General features: G+C 44.1%; 1 protein-coding gene and 1 long non-coding RNA gene across 4 annotated transcripts in view; one reads left to right on the top strand and one right to left on the bottom strand.

Moving 5' to 3' along the window:
• The window catches only part of CAPN13 (calpain 13), a 68,150-nt gene extending 59,497 nt beyond the window's left edge, over positions 1-8,653 (top strand). For all 3 annotated transcript variants that reach the window (XM_039717207.1, XM_039717205.1, XM_039717206.1), the window contains exons 19-23: positions 71-149; positions 2,884-3,000; positions 5,765-5,820; positions 6,763-6,808; positions 8,526-8,653. In XM_039717207.1, the coding sequence (XP_039573141.1) occupies positions 71-149; positions 2,884-3,000; positions 5,765-5,820; positions 6,763-6,789 (279 nt within the window). In that variant the 3' untranslated portion in view covers positions 6,790-6,808; positions 8,526-8,653. The remainder of the gene's footprint in view (positions 1-70; positions 150-2,883; positions 3,001-5,764; positions 5,821-6,762; positions 6,809-8,525) is intronic.
• Positions 8,654-9,645: 992 nt separating this feature from the next.
• LOC120506070 lies at positions 9,646-15,753 on the bottom strand. Its single transcript, XR_005628425.1, has 6 exons — positions 15,647-15,753; positions 14,960-15,110; positions 13,638-13,767; positions 11,580-11,756; positions 10,614-10,782; positions 9,646-9,747 (listed from the first exon to the last, which is right to left on the bottom strand). It is a non-coding gene; the product is annotated as an uncharacterized LOC120506070 (long non-coding RNA).
• Between the last annotated feature and the right edge of the window lie 5,451 nt (positions 15,754-21,204).

Here is a 21,204-nt window from a genome sequence, read left to right as displayed (position 1 = left end):
AACTGGTTGTAGTAGTAAATGTGGGGAATGGTGATAAGAGCTTGAAATCTGCCTTTAAACTGTATTTCAGGATATCTTCTTCAAGGAAGACAGGAACCGTTCTGGATTTCTGGATATTGCTGAACTGGAGAACGCCATACAGGCAGCAGGTATGCCCAGAGGGGCTGAGCAGCTCCCTTTGTTCTCCCTGTGAGGGAAAGGATGAAAAAGAAGGAGGAAAGAGAAAAAAAAAGACTTTTAGGGAGAAAGTTGTTTGGATTTCCCAGAGATGCCAGTTAGATCACAGCTCTGCTGAGAGATCTGTGCTGGAACCAGCAGAAAGGTGCAGAGACTGGCCAGACCTGCTTCTAGGTCATGGATGGAACATCCAGTGGGGAGGAAAGGAGAAAGGAAGAGTGGAGTCTTGCACTTGCCTCTCTCAGTTCCTGCAGTTTCTCTCCAGGGCAGTGACTAAGTCTAGAAGGGAAAGCCACTCCGACAGGCATTTATTTAGTTTGCACTGACCTCTGTTGGCTGCTGAGTGCTGAAACTCTCAGCGAGTGCACACGAGTGGAGCATTTCAGCTGAGTTTTCTCAAAGGAGACTTTGTGCATGAAGTACATCTCTGACACAGCCATGCCCTTTTAATTGTGCACTAGAGAAGCTCCCGTTTGGCTGCCTGGAGCTCAGAGGGGTGCTGTCCCAGGAGGAAACTGGTGCAGGACTGCTATCCCTGGAAGCCATCAGCTGAGGGGATGCATATATAATTTTTTGCTGCTGAGAGCTGGGCAAAGCATCAGCACCTGTCTGAGAAGTGCAGCACTGATGTGCCAGATGTCAAAGGAGAAGCTGCCAGGGCCATTCTGTGAGAAAGATGCCAAAGTGTAAAACTGGGAGGAAAATTGTGCATGGAACAGTCCTGTCAGCCAAAACAATGCAGCTGTTTGGAGGGATAAAAAGGCACTGTTAAGTGGCAAATTCAATACATGCTTGACTACAAGTTGTTCTGAGTAGGGAAGAAAATTACAAGCTCATTCTTGCTGCCCTCTGAGCCAGACATCTGCATTTGAATCTGGCTTGGCAATGGGATGATCCCTGTCCTGCCTTTTGAGCAGGAACCCCAGCAGGCGTTTGAGAGCTTGATGCTACCTCTGGGAATGGTATTAATGTATTTAAATCCAGCTCCTAGTCAGCTGTTCCCTGAAGTGTTCAGTGCTTTTCCAACAAAACACTACAGTGTGTCCTTAATTTTCACTGTTTTCCTAATGCTTCCAATAATAATAATGGATCAGAGTAAAGCAGGCCAGCTGCATTAACAGCAGTGCTGCCCTGAAATGCAGCAGTGTTGGCCTGATGCATTTACAAACTCCTCTTTGGCAACAGCAAATGATTCAAAATAATTTTTATAAATAGGGAAACATCAAGTCAGTAATTAACATCTTGGCCAAAACCAGAGGGAGAAATCCAGCAGACAAAAGGCTTGGGAAGTATTCTTACAAATCGGCTGAAAATTCTTGGGAACAGAGAGGACTGACCTTTCAGTTTTGTGGATGAGGTTAATTGAGAGATGTTGCCAAAGTGAGCAGATTTCAGAGCAAGTGTATCCTAGACTGACCAAGCCAAAATTCTTGGTGTTTTACTAGGGTAAGACTTGATTATAGCATCCCATAAGTAATATTTACTGGAATCTGCTCTCTGGAGGGAGCTTGATTGAATTCCTACTGTCTTCAAAAGGTTAAAAATATAATTAATTGCTCACTGCTACAGTGCTTTAAAACCAGACTCAAAGAAGACAATTAATTAGATTAATTTTTAATTTCTGTCTTTATCTCATTTGAAAAGAATATAAAATCATGTTTGCCTTAATTTGAAATGTATCTTAAGCCCAAATGTATTTCCATTCTTTAATTATTCAGCATAATGTACCTGCTTCCTGCTGGAGACCTCCAACTAGGCTCATGCAACCAGAGTTTGTCAATGGTGGTACAAAACCACTTCCATCAGCTCTCTCTCTCCCTACACAGGTGTAGAGAAGCCATTTCTTTTATTTCTGCTTTTTCAACTAATTTAGCTCCATGATGAGTTCATTTGAAACGGAAAAGTTTAGAGCTGGTTGAAAAAGCAGGAAAGTTACTTCACATCCAGCTGAGCTACTAAAACCTGGAGTGAGCAAATGAGACTTTTCTGAAGTCTCAGGGAAGGCATTAAACCAAAGCTATCAGTCCAGCTCTCTGCAGAAAATTTCCCTTTTGTTTTGCAAATCAGCTTTTAGTGCAAAATATATTTAAATCATTCCTCTAATATAGCCAGCACATTTAGGGTAGTTTTATTTAACTAATAAAAGAATCATTCTAAAAAGCAATTTTTGTTCATTCAATTGAATACCGATTTCCATCCAAACAGACTGCGACACAAATACTGAATAACCAACTAATAAAAAAGAAATGCACCCTTCACCATTTTCTAATAGAAGAGAAAATGTAAAAATTAAGAATCCCAGGCATGCTATGCAGCATAACAGCCTGAGCATGCAGCAATGCAGCATCTGCCTCTTTAGCAGAAAGAGCCGGTGGTATCGGAAACGCTATGCTCAGACTTTTACAGTTATGAGCCAAAGAAAATCACCCTTTCTTATAGAAAATAAAAGCTAGAAAGGCAAAGCAAGATAACACTAGATGAGTTAGCTCAGTGTTTGCAGCTTGTTAACTTAAGCCGCAGTGGGAGTCAGTGAGTGAGGCGACTTTGATTTTCCATTACCCTGCCCCAACTCTTGGGCACAAAGTGAGGAAAAGGCTGTCCAGGGGAGGACAGAGAGGGGGGATAAGGGTGTCCCCAGCTTGCTGGCAGGCTGCAGGAGGCCAGCAGAGCTGCTCCATGCCCTCCCAGCGTGCCTTCCCTCGGCAGGTCTGGCCAGCGACGCGCAGCTGCTGCGCCTGATGACGCTGCGCTACGGCGACGGCGCCGGCAGGGTTGGCTTCTGCGACTTCGTGTGCTGCATGCTGCGCCTCGACACCATGAGCCGTGAGTGCCACCACTGCCAGGCCACGTGGCAGCCCCCAAAGCCAGGCTGAGAGCAGGGCCAAGGGAGGAGGGACACCACACAAGGCGTGATAACACCAGTCCAACGGCGTAGCTTGGAAGGGACGCGCCTGCCCCGGCCCAGGCTGCTCTTTGGGCAGGCTGTTTGCCAGGAGCTGGATTCATCTCCTGTGCACTGGCATAGAAAACTAGGTGACCCCAACTCTGGGGATGACTGGCATCTGACTCCATTGATTCAGAATGCTGAACAATTGCTTTATTAAACTATACTATATTACATTACAACTACATTGAAGAGACACCGTACTATACTACAAAGAATATTAAAGAAAACTCGTGACTGTCTGAGACAGCCAGGACACAGTTTTGAGCCAATTGGCTAAGGAAACAAAACAATCCTCAGCAGAATCCAATTGACAAATCACTTCAGGTAAACAATCTTCCTAACACATTCCACATGTGCACAACAACAGGGGCAGCAAGTAGAGATAAGAATTGGTTTTCTCTTCTTCTCTCTGTGCTTCTCCAGGAAAAGAACCTGAGAGAGAATTATGTCTCTCTCTGTTCAGAGAATGTGAATGCCACACACTGGAGCAACTGGCTGCTAGAGAGTAGTTCAGTGTTCAGTGAAGTTCTGAGTTTTTTGGTTAGGAGAAAGTCCAGTATCCTCTGTGGATAAACAAACCCATTCCCTCTGTCGCATCCAGCTATTGCCTGGCACTTGCAAGGAGGGAGCCTTTGTAAATGAGCTTTTGCCTGGATGGAAATGAAATTCTGTTTTATAAAATCGTAATTTTTGCTACTCTAATAATAAGCATTTCGACTGGAGGTATTGGTAGTTAAACAAAGTCAGCAACTGTGACCCCTGTGCTAGAACATTGCTACAGCAATTTATTTCATCTCTGGAATGAGCTGGGTTTCAACAGTGCATGGAAACGAGCGTTCATTTTCTCCCATGTGTTTTTAGCACTGATGTTTAATGGGCCAACAGTGGTCAGCAGATCTGCTTGGATGACACTGCTGAAAATCCCATTTCAAGGGAGTACAGCAGAAGCAGCTCTGAAAGCATTGTAAAATCAGAGCGTGTCCTGATTTTAATGCTTTCATTAAAAAAAAAAAAGCTTGCAAACACCCATTTTTTGTGATTATACATGTCACTTGCTGCAGATGAAAGTTTTTATGCCTAAATTACTGCCACAGTATTTTTTTGTTTAAAAAATATCCTTTTACATTTTAAGAGCCAATGTAAAGACAAATCCTTTGCATCCATGTGGAAAGGAGTATCTAAAAGTTTCATTGCTGTCTGTAATGAGAATCTTAAAATGCTCTCCACTCCTTCAGTTATCACTTTACAGAGGGTTTAATGTGAAATACATCTCTCAAACTTTTTAGATGATTGTGAATAAGTTTGCTACAGGAGAGGATAAGGGTGCCAAGTGGGAATAAAAGGCAGTCAACCTTTATGATGATGTGAATGCAGCGGGGAAGATAAAATCTGTCCCATTAAATCATTATTCATCCTTTCAAGATAGCCAGAGATGAGACCCAAACCAAAAGCAGCCTCTTCTTTGCAAATTCTATTTAACTGGAGTTAATGAAGCAGTAAAGAGGCACTTACCTCTGCCCAGAGGAGGTAATTTCAGCGCTGCCACTTTTTCCTAAAAAGACTGCTGGGTGCAAGCCCAGCCCTGCAAATACAGCCTTGGGCACAACACGAGGATTTCCTTGTTCTGTGCCTTTTTTCAGAGCAGTGTAGGCTGGATGTGGCACTTTTCCTCCCTGCTTTAGGCCCTACAGGTAGCTCTGCTGGCCTCCTAAGGGGCAGATGAGCAATGAGCCCTTGTGCCCTCTTCCTACCCTCTCCCAGCAGCCTTTTTGCTAAGGCTGGGCACGTTTCAAAACACCTGTAATCTTACAAAGTCTTTTCCATGCAGAGTGGGAAACTCCAGGCTCCCAGAGAAATGTGTCATTCAAGGATAGACAGACTTAAATTTGTTTCAACTTTTTATTACTGTTATAAGAGCACATTTCTAGGAGAAAAGTAATTTCAGAATAAATAAAAACCCTCAAAATACTGTGTTTTGAGTTTATCCAAATACTTGGGTTTGAAGACTTCTCCTAGACATACTGCAATATAAATATGCACATAGAATAACAATATTTGAATGGATTTAAATTTCCTGATGGCAAAGTGTTCTGCCAAAAAAAAAAAAACAAACTTTCAGCAATGTTAATTTCAAACTCTAGCTGAATAACAGCAGCATCTGCATTTATATTCCCTGCAAAAAGCTTGCAAGGCATACTAATGACTTCGAGAGAATCACTTTCTTTAGGGCACACTGTGATCACTCACTGCCAGGGAGGATGGAAAAGGACCAACAGAAAGTTTCCCTGTGGGAAGATGTGTTTCATTAGTTCACTGTCCTCCTGTCACTCTCCAGGCAGGAAAACAATTGAAACAAATTACGAGAGGAGATGAAGGCAGCCACATTGAGCGCTGCCTGTCCCTACACTTCTGCCAAATTCTGGCCCCAAAATTGGGATGCCTTCCCAGGCTGTGATCCGAGGGCCAAGGCAGAAGGGGTACCCAGCACAGAAATGAGAGGAGGCCAGGCAGGACACCTGAGCCAGGCACAGCATCCCAGCACAGGGACTGCAGCTCTGCTCCTCAGCTGCCACAGCCTTATGTCTGCAGTGCCTTCTTGCTTTTTCTCCATGAAATAAGGTTTTTTTGTTCTGCCCCTAGATGCATTCCAAAACTTAGCAGAGGGCGGATCACAAATTTTGATGACAGCAATGGAGGTAAGGATGCTCCTTCCTTCTATTCTCTCCAGTTCCAAAGTGGGAGCACACATTAGCAGAAGGGTGAAGTTGAAGATGATGTGTGATATGGACACAGCTCAGAGGGGCCCATCCCTGGCCAAGGCATGGGGTCTTCCCTTACTGACACCAGCCTGTCATTGCTGGAAACATTGCTCAAAGTGACTTTGAGGAAGTGGCAAACAAAAAACAAACAAAAAAAAAAATCCATGCCCTCATTTCTTACTGCCCCATCTGTTAATCCTGAATTGCAAAACATCTTGGCTTTAAGAAAGAAACAGCAGACAAATGCTTGCTGCTGCTGTTTGTCTTAAAAGCACAGCCTGAAGGATAGCTCACTGAATGGGGATACATCAGGCTTTTTATCAGCTAGTCTGAAGCAAAAATCCTGCTGTGCTCCATAGTGATATGCCTGAGTACTGCATTTTATCAGTCTGGGGACGGTTATTTGACAACCCAGTGTTTAAAAAGATTTTTTAAAAGAGCCTTTTACAATCTCACCAGCTCCTGTTTACACTCCATGGTTAGTGCAGAGCCTCATTGTTCATTAAATCTGTTTTGCACCAAGGGCAGAGCACAGCTTGCAAGCAGGGGACCTGGACCTATTTTATAGGGTAGTCTGTAGGACAGCCAGGTTCCCAGAAGTTGCTATCTCTTCCACTTGCAATCAGGCAGGTGCCACACTTCCCCAGCAATTGCTCCTGCAGCAGCTGCTGCAATAATTTATCATGGAAAACAACATATGGAAAGAGTTTCTGGGTCTGAATTGTAATAAGGGAAAGAGGCAGCTCCAAAATCCCTTAACTATCCCTTGCAGTACAAAAGGACTACAGTCACTGGGTCACCCCTGAAGGTTCTGAGACAAGTCTGAACACTTGGTGTACCATCACTGTCTAAATGCAACTTTTCTCCTTTTTTTCCCAGTGGCTGACCCTTGTCATGTACACCTAGAGAGATGCCAGAGGTCATGGTAAGAAATCTCCTCAGTGCTCAAAAGAGAGGGTGGGGCCCTTGCAGGAAGCTCAGCCTGGAGTTGTGGGGGGTTTTGAGAGAAGCTGTGAGAGGAGGAGGGAAAGAGGTGAGACCTGCAGCATGAAGGCTGTAAAGGGAATTGGACTTTAGGCTATTTTTTTTCTGGGGAATTGCTGATGACCTTCCCAGTCAATCCAACCACCAATGGCTCAGCTAGAAACTTGCCCCCACCTAAGATAATACATGAGAGAGCGTAATTTATATTTTTGAGTTTTGAGGGGTGCAATTACCTCTGCATATTTTACACAGCAGCAAATGTGTAGTCAAATAGAGGGTGGGTATACGAAGTAACTTAGATTTCTTAGTCAGTCTGATTTCACATTTTTAACAGAATTACGTGGTTTGGTTTACATTTGAACCACAGTCCCTACCTTGTGCTTCTTTTGATGTTTGGACTTTTTTCCTCTGGACTCCACAGTTTTGCTGTTTGGTTCTCATGAAAGACTCTGCCTTTTCCTGCAAAACTTGTGCTGTTTATACATCCAAAAGCCATCTCAGCCACAGTGCTTCTGCTAACCCTCTGTGATGCACCTGCTCCAGCTGCAGTGATGAAGTGTTAGTGCTGCTCCCAAACATTTGTCACTGAGGAGAAAGCAGGGAGGAAACCCTTAGTAAAAAGTGCAGTGGAGGGGCAGTTGACCCCAGGAATTTGTGGAGCATCCTTGGGCAAATCAAACACTTTCCTTATCAGTCTGGTCCAAAAATGGAGTAAAAACCTCAAACCCATGACACTCTTTGAAATCCATTAACTGCATCCAGCTAGCCCATCCTATGGACAGGAGTTACAATAATAAATAACACAGGAACAGCATCTCTGGTGTCTCCCACCCTGTTTCTGAAGGCAGTTTGCATTGGATGCCAGCTTTGCTGAGAAGTTGGAAGGGGAAATATGTAACTGGGGTGTAAATTACACTCCCCAGGGAGAAAGCATGGAAGGTTCAGAGCCAAGGCAGGGATGGCTCCATGTCTGTCACCTTGACTCCAGGACAAGGTCTGTGCCCTGCTGCTCCTGGTCACATCCATTGTGTCCAGAGCTGGCCTTCAGCACTGTGGTGCCTTCACCCCGCTGAGCTCTGCCTGCAAACAGCTGTTTGTTTGAAAGCCTGCCCTTTGCATTCAGAGCTGGGGACAGTGCAAACCTGCATTTTGATGTCTTGGTGTGTGGAAACAGAATATTCACAACACTGCACCCAGCACTTGCACTGCAGACCATCATTAGGTAAATATGAGAAGGACCTCGCCTTTGGAGATGAAGTTGCTTAAATTATTACTTGCAAATTATTTTCATAGTCTATTAAGTCTTTTTTTTTTTTCATGAATCATTCATAAACTGATCATAACTTCTGGGAATATATAATTAATCATAATTTTCACTTACTGGTTTGGAATGAAATCCTGCCTGCAGGGTGTTTGTAAGCAGCTCACTTGAGCAATTCAGCAGACACTTGCAGCTGGAGCCTGGGCAGTCATGGCACAGGACCCTCAGAGGATCAGAACTGGTAAAACTGGAGCCTAACAAACTGTGACTGATGTGGGAAAACACATTTGGCATTAGCTTAAAAAACTCTCTTGGCAAAAATATTCCCATTAGTGATTCCTAAAGGCTGACCTGGAGCTGGCTGTGGTCTGAGTGAGTCTCTTTACCTCTGTTTCAGGTGACTTTTCTTCCTCCTCACAGAGCAGTGTCAAGGCCATCCCATAAAAAACCATCTTGAAAAACCACTGGAGGTGGTGAAGGAGTGAAGCCAGGTGTCCTCATGCTTGGTGGCACTCCAAGCTGCTGGGATGAAGAGTCCTTTCCAGGCAAAATGGAGGTGCCTTGGAGAGGGAAGGATTGCTAATGAAAGTACTCCATGGGCAAGGTGGTAGTACTTAATGGTCTGGGCAAGCTGGAAATGTTGACTGTAATCTCCTCTCATCTTCCTGTAAATAGTACAGAAGTTAGGACCAGCTCCATTAACTCCACTATGAAAAAGAACCGACCTGTGCATTTCATGTGAAAGGAGTGTATAAGATGTAGGTTACAAAAACAATTAGGACACAGTTTTACTTTAATTATTTCTTAATTTTCTTCTGTGCCATTTATAAGTGCCAGAAAATCATTGAAGAAATTAGTCCTAATTCATAAATAACAGCAGAATCTTTTTGGTTTTCTTTATACTTTTTATTAATAAATGAAAAAAAAAGGCATTTTTGAGTTCATCAACTATAGGGATTCCATTTTATTTGCTACAGAAATTGGGTAGCATATTAGAGACATAGAACAAATTGTTCAGTGCTTTCTTTCTGACTTCCAGAATCTATATCGGGACTGTTTGGGAGTAGAAAAGATTATCTGAACTGCATTCTCTTCCTCTGTCCTGATGTCTTTAAAAATGTAGGGCTTCTTCAGACATAATTCCTGCTCAAAAATTTAACTTAAACCTGCAAAACAACTGTAATGGTCTGTACCCACACATGAACTTCACTTCCATACTTTTTTATCATGGCATTAATAGCAAATTTAGTGATCTATTCCACTCAGATATTGGAAAAAAAAATATTAAGACTCTATTTGTGAAAATGCCAAAAAAAAGAAGGATGCAAATGTCAACGGATGAAAGAAATCCCAGGTTGCCATGGCAATATAATTCACACCATGCCTCACCCAGACCCTCTGCCCAGGTTTCCACTGAGGCATCCACGTGTTAGCAACAGATTTATCCATTTGCCAGGGAGATGTTGCACACTGGAGCAACAACTACATCACCAGGTAAAGATGCAACCCAGATCTCTGTTACCAGTCTGTGCTGTGTCACTGCCTCGCTCACCAGCTTGCAGAGCATCACTCAGGTAGGTACATCCTGGGCAAGAGGGGCCACTGAACCCACTCTTCCACTGAAAATTAGAAATCAGTAAAGTTAGACTATTTTAATTTTTTTTTCAGTAATTTTTGAACAAACTGATTCCTTCTCCCAAGCAGGACTTACACATCCCACCTGAAATCATTAATCACTAATTAAGCCCTCTGCAAATGTTGGCAAAGAGAGAAGATAAAAAGGGGGCCATGGAAAAATAAATATACTTTGCTAAAAAGGTTTATTAGTAGGATCACTTCAGAGAAAGGTTTATGTAGCTTAGCCTGGGATAATTAAAAAACTTCAAGTACTTCTGGACGACTTCCACCACACAGTTCAGTGGTGCTCAAGATGGCTCAGACCTGCTGGGAACAAGCTCTATGTAGCTACAGAGAAGTCATCTCTGTTCAAGTTGCAAAATTCAGTTCAAGTCACCTGGTTTAAATACTTAAATTCTTGTTGTGTGAACGTCTCATCTCTAAAAATACCAAGCCATTAAGATTAATCTCAAAATCTTAATTTGCAGCCCATGTATTACTTCTCCTTTTGTTGAGATGCGTAATTGCCTTTCTGTGGAAGGCAATTCTGCCTGTCAGGAGACAAAGATCCTTGTCTCATATCTCAGCCTGGCCACAAACTGAAATGTCTCCACTGAAAAGCACACAGCCACCAGGCACCCCCAGTGAGAAACATCACCTCTCCATGAGTTGTCTCCCTGCGAGCAGCTCCTGGGCTGATGCTCTGAGCAGTGTCCCCAGGCACAGAGGCCACCTCCAGCTCCATCCCAGCAGCCCTTCACCCAGCTGTGTGTGGCTCTGCACTCTCAGGGACCAACCCACGGCCCCTCTGGCTTTGCAGGCTGGTGCCTGCAGGCTGATCCTGCACTGGGGCAGAGTAATAACTCACTGCTGTCAAGCTGAGCATGGCTGCCTGTCTGTGGCATTGGAAGAATTGGTATTCCACTTGATTTATACTTCCAACCGAGCTAATTAAGCAACAATTCAGGAGGAATCCATCATTGTGACAGACTTGTTGATTAACCATCCCACAGACAAAGTCAAGGGTGTTTGGTAGCCTGAAGAAAAAAAAAAAGGGTCAATAAGGGAGAAAAGCAATGATTTGGCCATAATACAGTGGTGACTGTTATTTCCAAAAGCAACAAGAAGCTTAATACATTTCACAAATCCTGGGGCCAGCACTGAAAACAAAGGCAGCTCAGATCAGTGGGGTGTTAGATAAAGAGAGAAAACTTCTACATTTCATCTTTGTGTGATTAAGCTGTGAAGGCCAACTTTATGGGGATGGTGCCCCTATTAAAATCTTCAGGCCCCTTCATCTGTGTTTGCCAGCTCTGAAATGTGAGTGCAGTCCCCATGAGGTTTCTGGCACTTGTGAAGGCTCTGAGATTCATCCAATTATGATAATATCCTCTCTAATTTTTTTGATTAAAATCAGTTCCTAGTCCTCAGGGACACAAGTCTGAAAACCCCTAAGAGAATCTGCTGTTAGAAACGAAAGAGGAGGACCTCAAACAAATGCTCTATTTTTAAACCTTCATGAGGCTAAAGCCCTCAAGAGGGTAAGAAGCAGGCTGAGGCAGATGAGATTAGTGATGCTCAACTCCCTAGCACAGGAGATGGGATATAGAGCTGATGAAATTAGGTAGGATCTAAGCCAAGCATCAGCTTCGGAAGGACGTTGGTGCAGAGTGCTGACAGCTGACCCAGCAAGAATAATCTCTGCATCTCTGGATCTTGGAGCCCTCCTGTTTACTGCCCTTCTCCTGAGACCCAAAGGCCCCATGTCTTACATCTGCCTGCCAAAGCCTGTGCCCACATCATGCCAAGAGGAGGAAGTTCTCACAAGTCTTACCTACTACAGGGTCGTTTCCTGAGCAAGCACTCTGGGTCAAGGCTTTCCCAGGCACCTTGGAGGCTGTGGTTTGATGGCCACACCTCAGTGAACACATCTTGCTGTTGTGGTATGGGAGACTGGGGGTGTCCGTGGCCAGGTTTGGAGCAACTGAACCTCCCTCTCAACCTTTGGCTGCTTCAATTCATAGAGGAAAAATTATAAACATTTCCAATGGAAAAAAAAAAAAAAAAAAAAGGCTCATTATTCCATAACCACATGCATGGTTGCAGAGGGGAAAGCTGGGTAGCTGGGTGAGACCCTGTCTCTGAGCAGCCCAGTGGCCTCGTGCACTTTATGGTGTGCACTAATGATTTTTAGTTTTGTTTCTCAAAGCAGTGAGCACAATGCCACAGCAAATGTCCTGACTGTGGGCTGCAGACTCACAGCCCTGATCAAGCAGGGCTGCAGCAGTGAGGGACTGGTATTCCAGTGGAGGAACACCCGCCTGGAGGGGTGCCTGGGAACACTCAGCTCTGGCTGCTGCCCTCAGTGGGATGGTGACCCTTGTAGGAATGTGCCCTCTGTTGATGGAGTGACAAAATTATCCTTTGTCTCTTTATAAAAGAAAAAAGCCCAGAAAAAGAAAAAAGGTCAATTAGGTAAAAAGACACTTCATAGGACCTTGGGGACTTCACCTCAAACTTAAAGACAGCCAATTTGACAGAAGCCAAAAAGTCCCACCTAAGCAATTTGCTAGAAAAAGAAGAAAACAAAGGAACTAATCGTTTTTGTGAGGTGTTTTACCAGGAGCAAGAGCCTCTTGCGCCTGGCTCAGATTTTCTCTGTAAAGAGCTTTGTTATTTTGTCTTTTATTAAAACTTTTCTGTTTCCAACACTACCACAGAAGCCATCCCACTAATTTTATGCCATCTGAGGTAGCTGAGCTATCTTGGGTGTGACATAGATCTCCAAGAGCTTATAAAACCTAGCTGAAAGAGATCATTATATCAGACTCTTACTCAAAAGAGGTACTTGTCCTTCTCTGAGTAGGGAGCAGATGGAAGTTCTGTCAAGAGAGACCCCTCCCCATGTCCAGGTGGCTCAGCAGAGGCACAGACAAATATTGGGATTATTTCTCATTGTGGGGGGGGGTGCCAGCTCTATCTGGCACTATGGAGCTCAGCCTTAGCACCCGTCCTTAGGATTTCTTTGCTGCAGGGCTGCAGCTGAAACATTTCCCTCTTACCTGGCAATTCCTCACATGAAATACCTTGAGCTGCAATTTCTGGCTGCACTCCTTGCAGCTGGTCCCACCCTGCAATAGCTGCACCTTTTCAGCCCTGGGGAAGGCAGTCCCAAAGCACAGCAGCCTCTTCACAGCAGGTTTCACCAATGCCCACCAAAGCCACCCTGTGTCCCTGCTGCCAGCTGTGCCACCAGAATGTCCCCCCCAGCCCGCCGTGGCTCTGGGGTCCCTTTCTGCTGTCTGGCAGTGACATCTAGAGGCTCCCTGGCCTCAGCTCCTGTCTCACTGCCAGCAGCTCTTGGCACACAGAAACCTGCTCCTCACAAAGCCCCCGGGAAGGCTGGAGCACTTCAAGGAAGGAGCTGCAAGGCTTAAATCCAAGCCCTTCCCGTGCCCCTCCCTCCCAAGCCACCGTGGGAAGGATCTTTGTTGTAGCACCAAGAAAATCTGATATTGTTTCTGGGATACCAAAGGTCCGGGAGAGCCAGCCTGTGTCCTTTCCCTGAGAGAAGAACTGGTCCACACAAGGCTGGTGCTGGTTAAATAATACATTCAGCTTTCCACTTGAGGAAATATTATTTCCTTGCTTTACACGCCATCCATTAGATTTGATGCCATCCAGCATCAAAGGCAAAGCTGCCACAGAAATACCTCTGTATCATGGCTGGCTGTGCAAGATGAAAGATTATTGTACAAACAGTATTATGCATTTTAAAGCAATGCATTCGAGGAAAGGGGAGGAAATATATCATCTCCATAGGCTGAATTATTCAGCCAGATGATGAATGCATCTCCTGAAGCATTCCCAGGAATTGAGCTGAAATACCTACCATGGAGAGAGAGAGGGGATACTATTGCCTATATGAAAGGTACTTGGTATTCAGTAGAATGTGTATTCTCTAGGGTGATATTCCACAGGAATTTTGAGTCAGCAGAGCAGATTGCAAACGATCTTCTAGCCTGAAATCAGGGAAAAGGCAGCTTAGTGGAGTAGAGCTTTCTCACAATAAAAAAAATCTGCAGGAATATTGCAGTGAAAAGTGGGAAGAATTGTTCTTGCCCATCCTGTGTCTTAGATCCACCCTCCTCTCCTCTTTACCCACTGTGTCTGCCTGATGCTGAGGAGCTGGGCTGTGATGATGATTTCCAGCTCCACAAAGGGAGAAATGCCAAGACAAGGTGGGAGCCCCAGGTGGGGTGAACCTTCTCCATCACCCTGGGATTTCATGGCCTAAAACACCTCCTTATCTCCAAGGGACACAAGTTGCATCTCCATCCATGGAGCAGGAAGGTGCTTTGCTTACCAGTGGTGTATGTGATTTGCAAGACCTAAATACAGTCATTAACTGGTAGAAATATTAATGTGTCAAGTTGTTTGGATTTTTGGGTTTGTTTTATTTTTCCAACCAGCATTCCATAAGACCTAAATACAGTCATTAACTGGTAGAAATATTAATGTGACAAGTTGTTTGGGTTTGGGTTTTTGGGTTTGTTTCATTTTTCAAACCAGCATTCCACGTGCTCTGGAACTCAGAGGTGATAGGAGATAAGAAATGAAACTGAGATTGCCAGGCTGTCTTGATTTTACTGGATTGAAGGAAGAACAATTAAAAGAAAATTGTTGCTGTGAGTGCCAGATTTTTCTTTTTCTGATTTTTTTTTTCGTCCTAGACACAGGCATAAAAGTTCCCCTTTTTCATTATTGTATCAGATGAAACCAAAGGATTTTTTTACCCACACTGGAAAAAAGTAAAGTTTCAAGCTTTTAGGGTGATCACTTAATGTGTCAAGTTGTTTGGATTTTTGGGTTTGTTTTATTTTTCCAACCAGCATTCCATGTGCTCTGGAACTCAGAGGTGATAGGAGATAAGAAATGAAACTGAGATTGCCAGGCTGTCTTGATTTTACTGGATTGAAGGAAGAATGGTGAAAAGAAAATTGTAGCTGTGAGTGCCAGATTTTTCTTTTTCTGATTTTTTTTTTCGTCCTAGACACAGGCATAAAAGTTCCCCCTTTTCATTATTATATCAGATGAAACCAAAGGATTTTTTTACCCACACTGGGAAAAAAATAAAGTTTCAAGCATTTAGGGTGATCAGTGAAGGCCAGCACAATGTTTAATCAAATTTAGAAGATGAATTGGACACCTTACCTGTAGCTCCTCTGTATCATTGGTTACCACAGAAGTCCCTTGGACAAAGCCTGCCACATCAGTCTGAAGATGTGAGGAAGCCAAAAGGAACAATGTGCTGTGGTGGACCTGGATGTTTTCTTCTGGGCCCTGGCTGCCAGGCAGAATTCTCCTTAAAGATAGCAGAAGAGAAGTCTGGACTTCTAAGTGGCCTTTTTTAACACTCAGCATTTCCAACTCCTCATCTGGGCGTTGGCTCTGGCCTGGGGAGGGGCTGGCATCATCCCTCCTTCCCAAAAGGAGGCATCAGAAACTCCCAGCACTTTCAAGGGGCAGGAGGACACCAGGTGGCCTGGCTGGAATGAAGAGGGAGGAGAGGGAGTGTGAAGCTGGGCATGGCTGGGCCTGGGTGCAGGAGAGCAAAGGCAGCACTTTCTGTGCCATTGCAGGTTTCACCAGCTCCTCCAGCAAGTCCCTGTGCCAGAGGTGACTGCAGAGATGCCCTGGGAAGGTTCCTGTGTTTCACTGCCCTGGAAAAATCATGGGGCCTGAGAAAGTCACACCAGGCAAACCAGGAGATCTTGGCACACTCCTGCCTGCAGGCCTGGGTCACCATATCCATGGGAAAATGTTTCCTGCTGCTCCTGGTGATGACAGGGAGAACCTTCTGGAGGGCTTACAAAGCCCATGTCCCTCCAGACAGCTTACCTGACAGCTCCGTGCTAACAGATGCTGGAAACCAGCCCCTCTGGCTCAGCTCTTGGAGCAGGTGATGGATCCAGCTCTCTACTTCATGTTCACTTCACGTGAACAAGTCCTAGGAAAGGCAGACATCTGCAATCACTCAGCTCTGCTGCTCAGATGTGAAGGCTTGGCTTCTCAGACAGCAGGCTGGGTTTAAAGACAAAATCAGAATATGGAATAGAAGAAGCCTTTTCCCATTAAAGCACATTTGTAAAAATAGTTTCTGGGCTTTTACCCTTGTGCAATTTCACTTTAAGGCCTCATTACTCTCCTTGTCCCTGAGGCTGGGAGAGGGTCATGCTGTGGGACAGCAGTCACATCCAAGAGGCAGCAGGCTGAGCAAACAGCTTTGCTTTGTCGAGCTGGAAGCACCAAACTGAGGAAGGCAAGGGCCAGGAGCTGCTTGCAAAGCTGCTGGAAGGTTCAGGAAGCTGTGGCATCATCACTGAGCCATCAGGGCTGTGCCTCAGGATATGGTTGTGCTTGAGGGTCCCAGGGCAAGGGAAGAGATGAGAATCTTGACTCCATGTTTCAGAAGGCTTATATTATATTATATTATATTATATTATATTATATTATATTATATTATATTATATTATATTGCTATACTAAAACTATACTAAAAAGAATAGTGAGAAAAGATCCTTCAGAAGGCTGGAAAGGAAAGGAGTGGAATGAATAACAAAATCCTGTGACTGCTCACAGCCTCGACACAGGTAGCTGTGTTTGTCATCAAGTGAAAGCAATCCACATGGACCACTCAAAGATGCACCTGTTGCATTCCACAGCAGATAGTTATTGTTTACATTTCTTTCCTGAGGCTCCTCAGCTTCTCAGGAGAAAATCCTGTCAAAAGGATTTTCATAAAATATCATGGTGACATCAGGATGTGCCCTCTGAGCTGCCAGGATGGTGGTGGATTGACACACATTCCCACTGACCCACATCAGAGGGATTCATGAGTCACACATCCAAAAAAATCATTTCTCTAATGAACAGATTGCTGAGATGGGAATTTTGCATGAGATATTAAGCAAGAGCCTTTGATATTTGAATGTAATGATGTACTTCTAACAGAGCATTAACAAAAAGTAACTGGCACTAGGTCTTTATGCAGACATTCATGGCTTTCAAGACATTTTATGGATGAATTGATTTTGTTCAATCAACCAAGGCATAGAAGAATTATTTCCTTCTCTAGCTCCAAAGTGAGTAAATAAAAAAGGGGACAGGATTTCCAAAACTCCCTTTTACTTTTGACTGAACAATGGAAGAACTTTTAGAGAGGCCTGAGACTCAAGTGTACCCAGTGGCAGAAAGTCAGAGGTAGAAATTTTTAGGTCAGGAACAGACTGTTTCTATTTTGATGAAATATGATTTAATGTGATTTAATGAAGATTTCATCAATCCAGGGATGTGGCATGCCATACTAATACAAGAGTTCAGATGGATGGAGCACAATGTTCTCCTCCAGCACAGGGATCTGAAGTGGTGAGGTCTGGATGGGGATGGTGACAGCTCCCAGAATTAAACTGGGATCCAGCTGGGCATGGCTCAGAGGGACACACCAGCAAAATAATTGGTTTAGTGACAGGGGATTGATCTTTAAGGTCCCTTCCAACCTAAACCATTCTATGATTTCATGAAAAAAGCATTGCAGGCAGGCAAAGTTTTGGCAAATTGATATTTCCTGGGCAAAGTATTTGAACAAACTTTTTTTCCCCCCCTTGAAATGGACAGATTGTGTAAGAACTTCTGGGAAAAAACACTGCTAAAAGTTGATAAGCAGACACTCCCCTGAGGCTAATCTCATCTTAATTTGTCAGGAGTGTGTGTTTTAACTACTTAATCATTCGATAAAAGACTTTATCTCCTTTACAGTTTATCCACTCCTCTTCAAGCCCTGTTTGAAGAGAAGTGAATTCCTCCGGGAATTTCAACCCCAGAAGCCTCACCTGAGGAGGTTATTGACAGAAGGGGTTGTTTGCCTACCAAACATCTCCTCCAAGCTGGAGATGCTGCCGCAGTTCCAGCCGGGAGCTGCAGATGTCAGGATTGAACTGCAGACTGCTCTCCCAACCAGCAAACGCCTGCTGGGACCAAGGTACAGGCAGGTGAGACTGGAAATGCCATGCTCAAAGCTTGCTCTGGAGGTGTAAAACCCCCCTTGAAGAAAGGTTATTTTCCTCCACAAAAGCAGACCCAATGCTGGTACCACAGGGGTTGCCCTGAAGGTGCTGCACCCACCTCCTTCCACACACAGAAGAGTAAAAAAATGTACAGAGAAAGTTAATCAAAGTCTTCTGAGCAGCTTCTGGTTGAGGAATCATTAAATATATACGGTTATCTTAGTCTGGAGAAGAGCTGCTTACAATGATGGTAGAGAGCAGGTGAATAAAAAAAGACCATTCATTGTCCTGTACTAGAAGAACCAGGAGCAGCAGATAAATCTCCTGCTGGTTTGTTCAGATAGGCCAGATGAGGTACTTCTTTCCATGGCCTGCAATGGTAGAGCTCATCTCTCTGAGGTGCTGGGGCTGCCAAACCTTTGCAGAGCTTTGAAAAGTGATTGAGCAGCTTCATAGAGAGGAATCAATCAGGGGGTACCACGCTCAAAGGCATCCCCTCCTGTTCATGAGGAAATTAGTTGGGTGTCCTTGCAGGATCCTCTGTAGCTGTCAGCCACCTACTCTGACACAGAGCCAGCACTGTTTGCAGAAGGGAGTAGTTTGCAGGGATGGAGTTGCCATCCTGCCACAAAAGCTGGGAGGAAATCTGAACCAGCAAAATGCCATTTTGGCTCAAGCCCAGACCAAATTCCTTATCCTTCCCCTTTCCCTGCAATTGACCAAACCACCCAGGGAAAACTGCTCAATGTCCTCCAAGAGCACACTTTGACATGGAAGTTTACAACTTCAGTGATGTATCAGAACATCCTAAAGGAGCAGCTACTCTTAGGGAACTGTATATTCAAGCTGGGTTCAGACCACAGCAATCCTCTCTACAATGAACTTTTGCATTTACAAAAGGACAAAAAAAGTGAGTACAAGCAATCCTGAGTGATAAACTCAATTAAACTACCAAGTGAGTACTATCCTCTGTCCTGGGAAAGGCCTGCTCCCACAGCAGAGGTCAGAAAATACAGAAGGTTTAATGTTGCTATCCAGAGATTCAAATCATCTCCCTATCTCCTCTCTTTTCCCACTCAAATTACTCTTGAGCTGACCTTCTACTTTTAAATATCTTTATTTCATCATGTTCTTATGCCCACTGTATTCTAATTCTAATTGCTTTAGCCTTCTTAATATTGGAAGAATGAAAAATCCTACATACAAGCCAAATAAGGCCCAAGCATTGTAGACCCCTTTGGGTTACCCCAGGCAGCAGGAAATGGAATCAGTACTGAGCTGTTCACTACTGAGCCTCTTTGGAAGGTGAATCCAAGCTGGAATAGAGCAGGCACCAGCACACCAATCAGCTGGGCAGCCCTGTCTCCTTCCTCAAGGATACGTGCCTGAACATAAGGAATCACTGTGGTAAGGTGAACAGGGAGCTCTAATGTGCAAAGTGAATCTCCTCCTCAAGCTTAATTCTAGGAGCAATCATTACAATTTTGAGCAGCCACTGAATCACGCCTTGAACAAGAATAGGAATTAACACCCTCACCATCATTCCACTCATCTCCAAATCTGCAAATCCCACCACCCACGAGCCACTGAAGCCATAATCAAATACTTCCCCAGTACAAGCAGCTGCCTCAGCATTCGTTGTCTTTTGAAGCAGAACCAGTGTGCCATTAACAAATGAAACCACGCGACGTCCTGCCCCTACTGACAACAGCAATTGCAATCTAACTAGTCCCAGTCCCTTCCCATTCCTGATCCACAGAAGAACTTAATCCCTAATCACTGCTATCAACAAAAATTAAATTCACTGCCACCCATTCTTGTCCTCAATCACTCTACTCAAAATTATTAACCACCATAATCCTTGACTCAGCAGCTCTAAGAGACTGAACTGGATTAAATCAAACACAGATTTGAAAAGTCTTAAGCATTCTCACTTGGGTTGAATAGCCTAATAATTATTATAGCAGTTATAGCCAAACCCCTCCTACTAACTTTCTACTTATCCTTCCTTATAACTTCCACAACAGTCCTCGCTCTCAACACAAACAAAGCTCAAAAACTACCAATGATAATGGCCTAAAGAACAAAAATATGAGTGAGAGCACAGGAGACAGAGACTACTCACCCCAAACTTCAGGTGGCAACAGAAAACTTCACTTTCCCAATCCCTCCCTTAATAGGGCATTTGAAAGATGCAGTCTGGTTGCTCTCATTGGTTTGAACCCCACTCCCCTTCAGGTCCTGGCCAGTGAGGTGGCTGCAGCATTGGGAGATATTTGGTTGGCCAACACCCTTGTCAATCACTGTAACATCCCCACACGCAGTAAAATCTCAATATTAGTCTTAGGCTTCCTAGCAGGACTTCCCCTGCTACCAGGATTCCTGTTTAAATGACTTATTATTGAAAAACTTACTAAGCACATAATGACCAAAACAGACACAGTCATTGTCATACTCTCACTATTAGGACTGCTCCTGTGCCTTCTCCTCATGTAATATTCACCAAACACACTGCCCCCCATCCAAAGAAAAGCCCTAACAATAATTCTAACCAAAATCCTGCCAAACAAAATCCACAAACCTACATTACCATATCCCTAAAAACTAACAAAAATAAGCCCTAACAATTGAAACTGCTACACAGTTAATTGAGTTAAGCTTAAACATAACTCTAGCATTAACCCTAAAGACTGTATCTCTAGCCCTAAAAATATTTCAACTAACCCCTCACCTTAAGTTTAAGCCCAACATATGTCCTAACCGTAAATGTAACCAAAATTACTGTAAATCTAATATTAACTCTACTACTTAATGCTATCCCTATAAACAATAACCCTAACCCTGAACTCAAAGCTAACTCTAACTTTATCCCTCATGACTGTAACCCTAACCTTAAACTCAAGCCTAACCATAATACAAACCCTTCACCTAAAACCCTAACACTGGCCATAACCCTAACCCTCTCTTTAGCACTATTTGCTGTACCTAAACCTAATGACTCTCAAACAAAACCACACATAGAGGGGCTACAAAGGGAAGGTGAGGACTCACAGAAAGCGCCTCACCAGCACCCTTGGGACCATGACCCTTGAAGTTTGCAGAATCCTGGGACTAAGGAGCACAGAGCCTACTGAGCAGGCAGCCCTGAGTCCCACCAGCATGGGGCTGGGCATGATGCTGGGTGCTTTGGTGCCTGGGATTGTGTAATCACCAAGTCCTCTGAGCAGGGATCCCTGGAGGATAATTTTGATGATCTCTTTGGAGTGACTGGGTAGAATTTTTCCAATCCTTCTTTTGCTGGTAGCAGAACACACTGCTGATTATGTCTTTTGATCCTGAGTTATTGATCTGCAGAGCAATGCCCACTAAAAGGTGAGCAACACACTCTCAGCT

Source organism: Passer montanus, unplaced genomic scaffold (assembly GCF_014805655.1).
Source record: "Passer montanus isolate IOZ18808 unplaced genomic scaffold, ASM1480565v1 scaffold37, whole genome shotgun sequence".
Lineage (NCBI taxonomy): Eukaryota > Metazoa > Chordata > Aves > Passeriformes > Passeridae > Passer > Passer montanus.
This window is presented reverse-complemented; position numbering and strand designations above follow the sequence as displayed.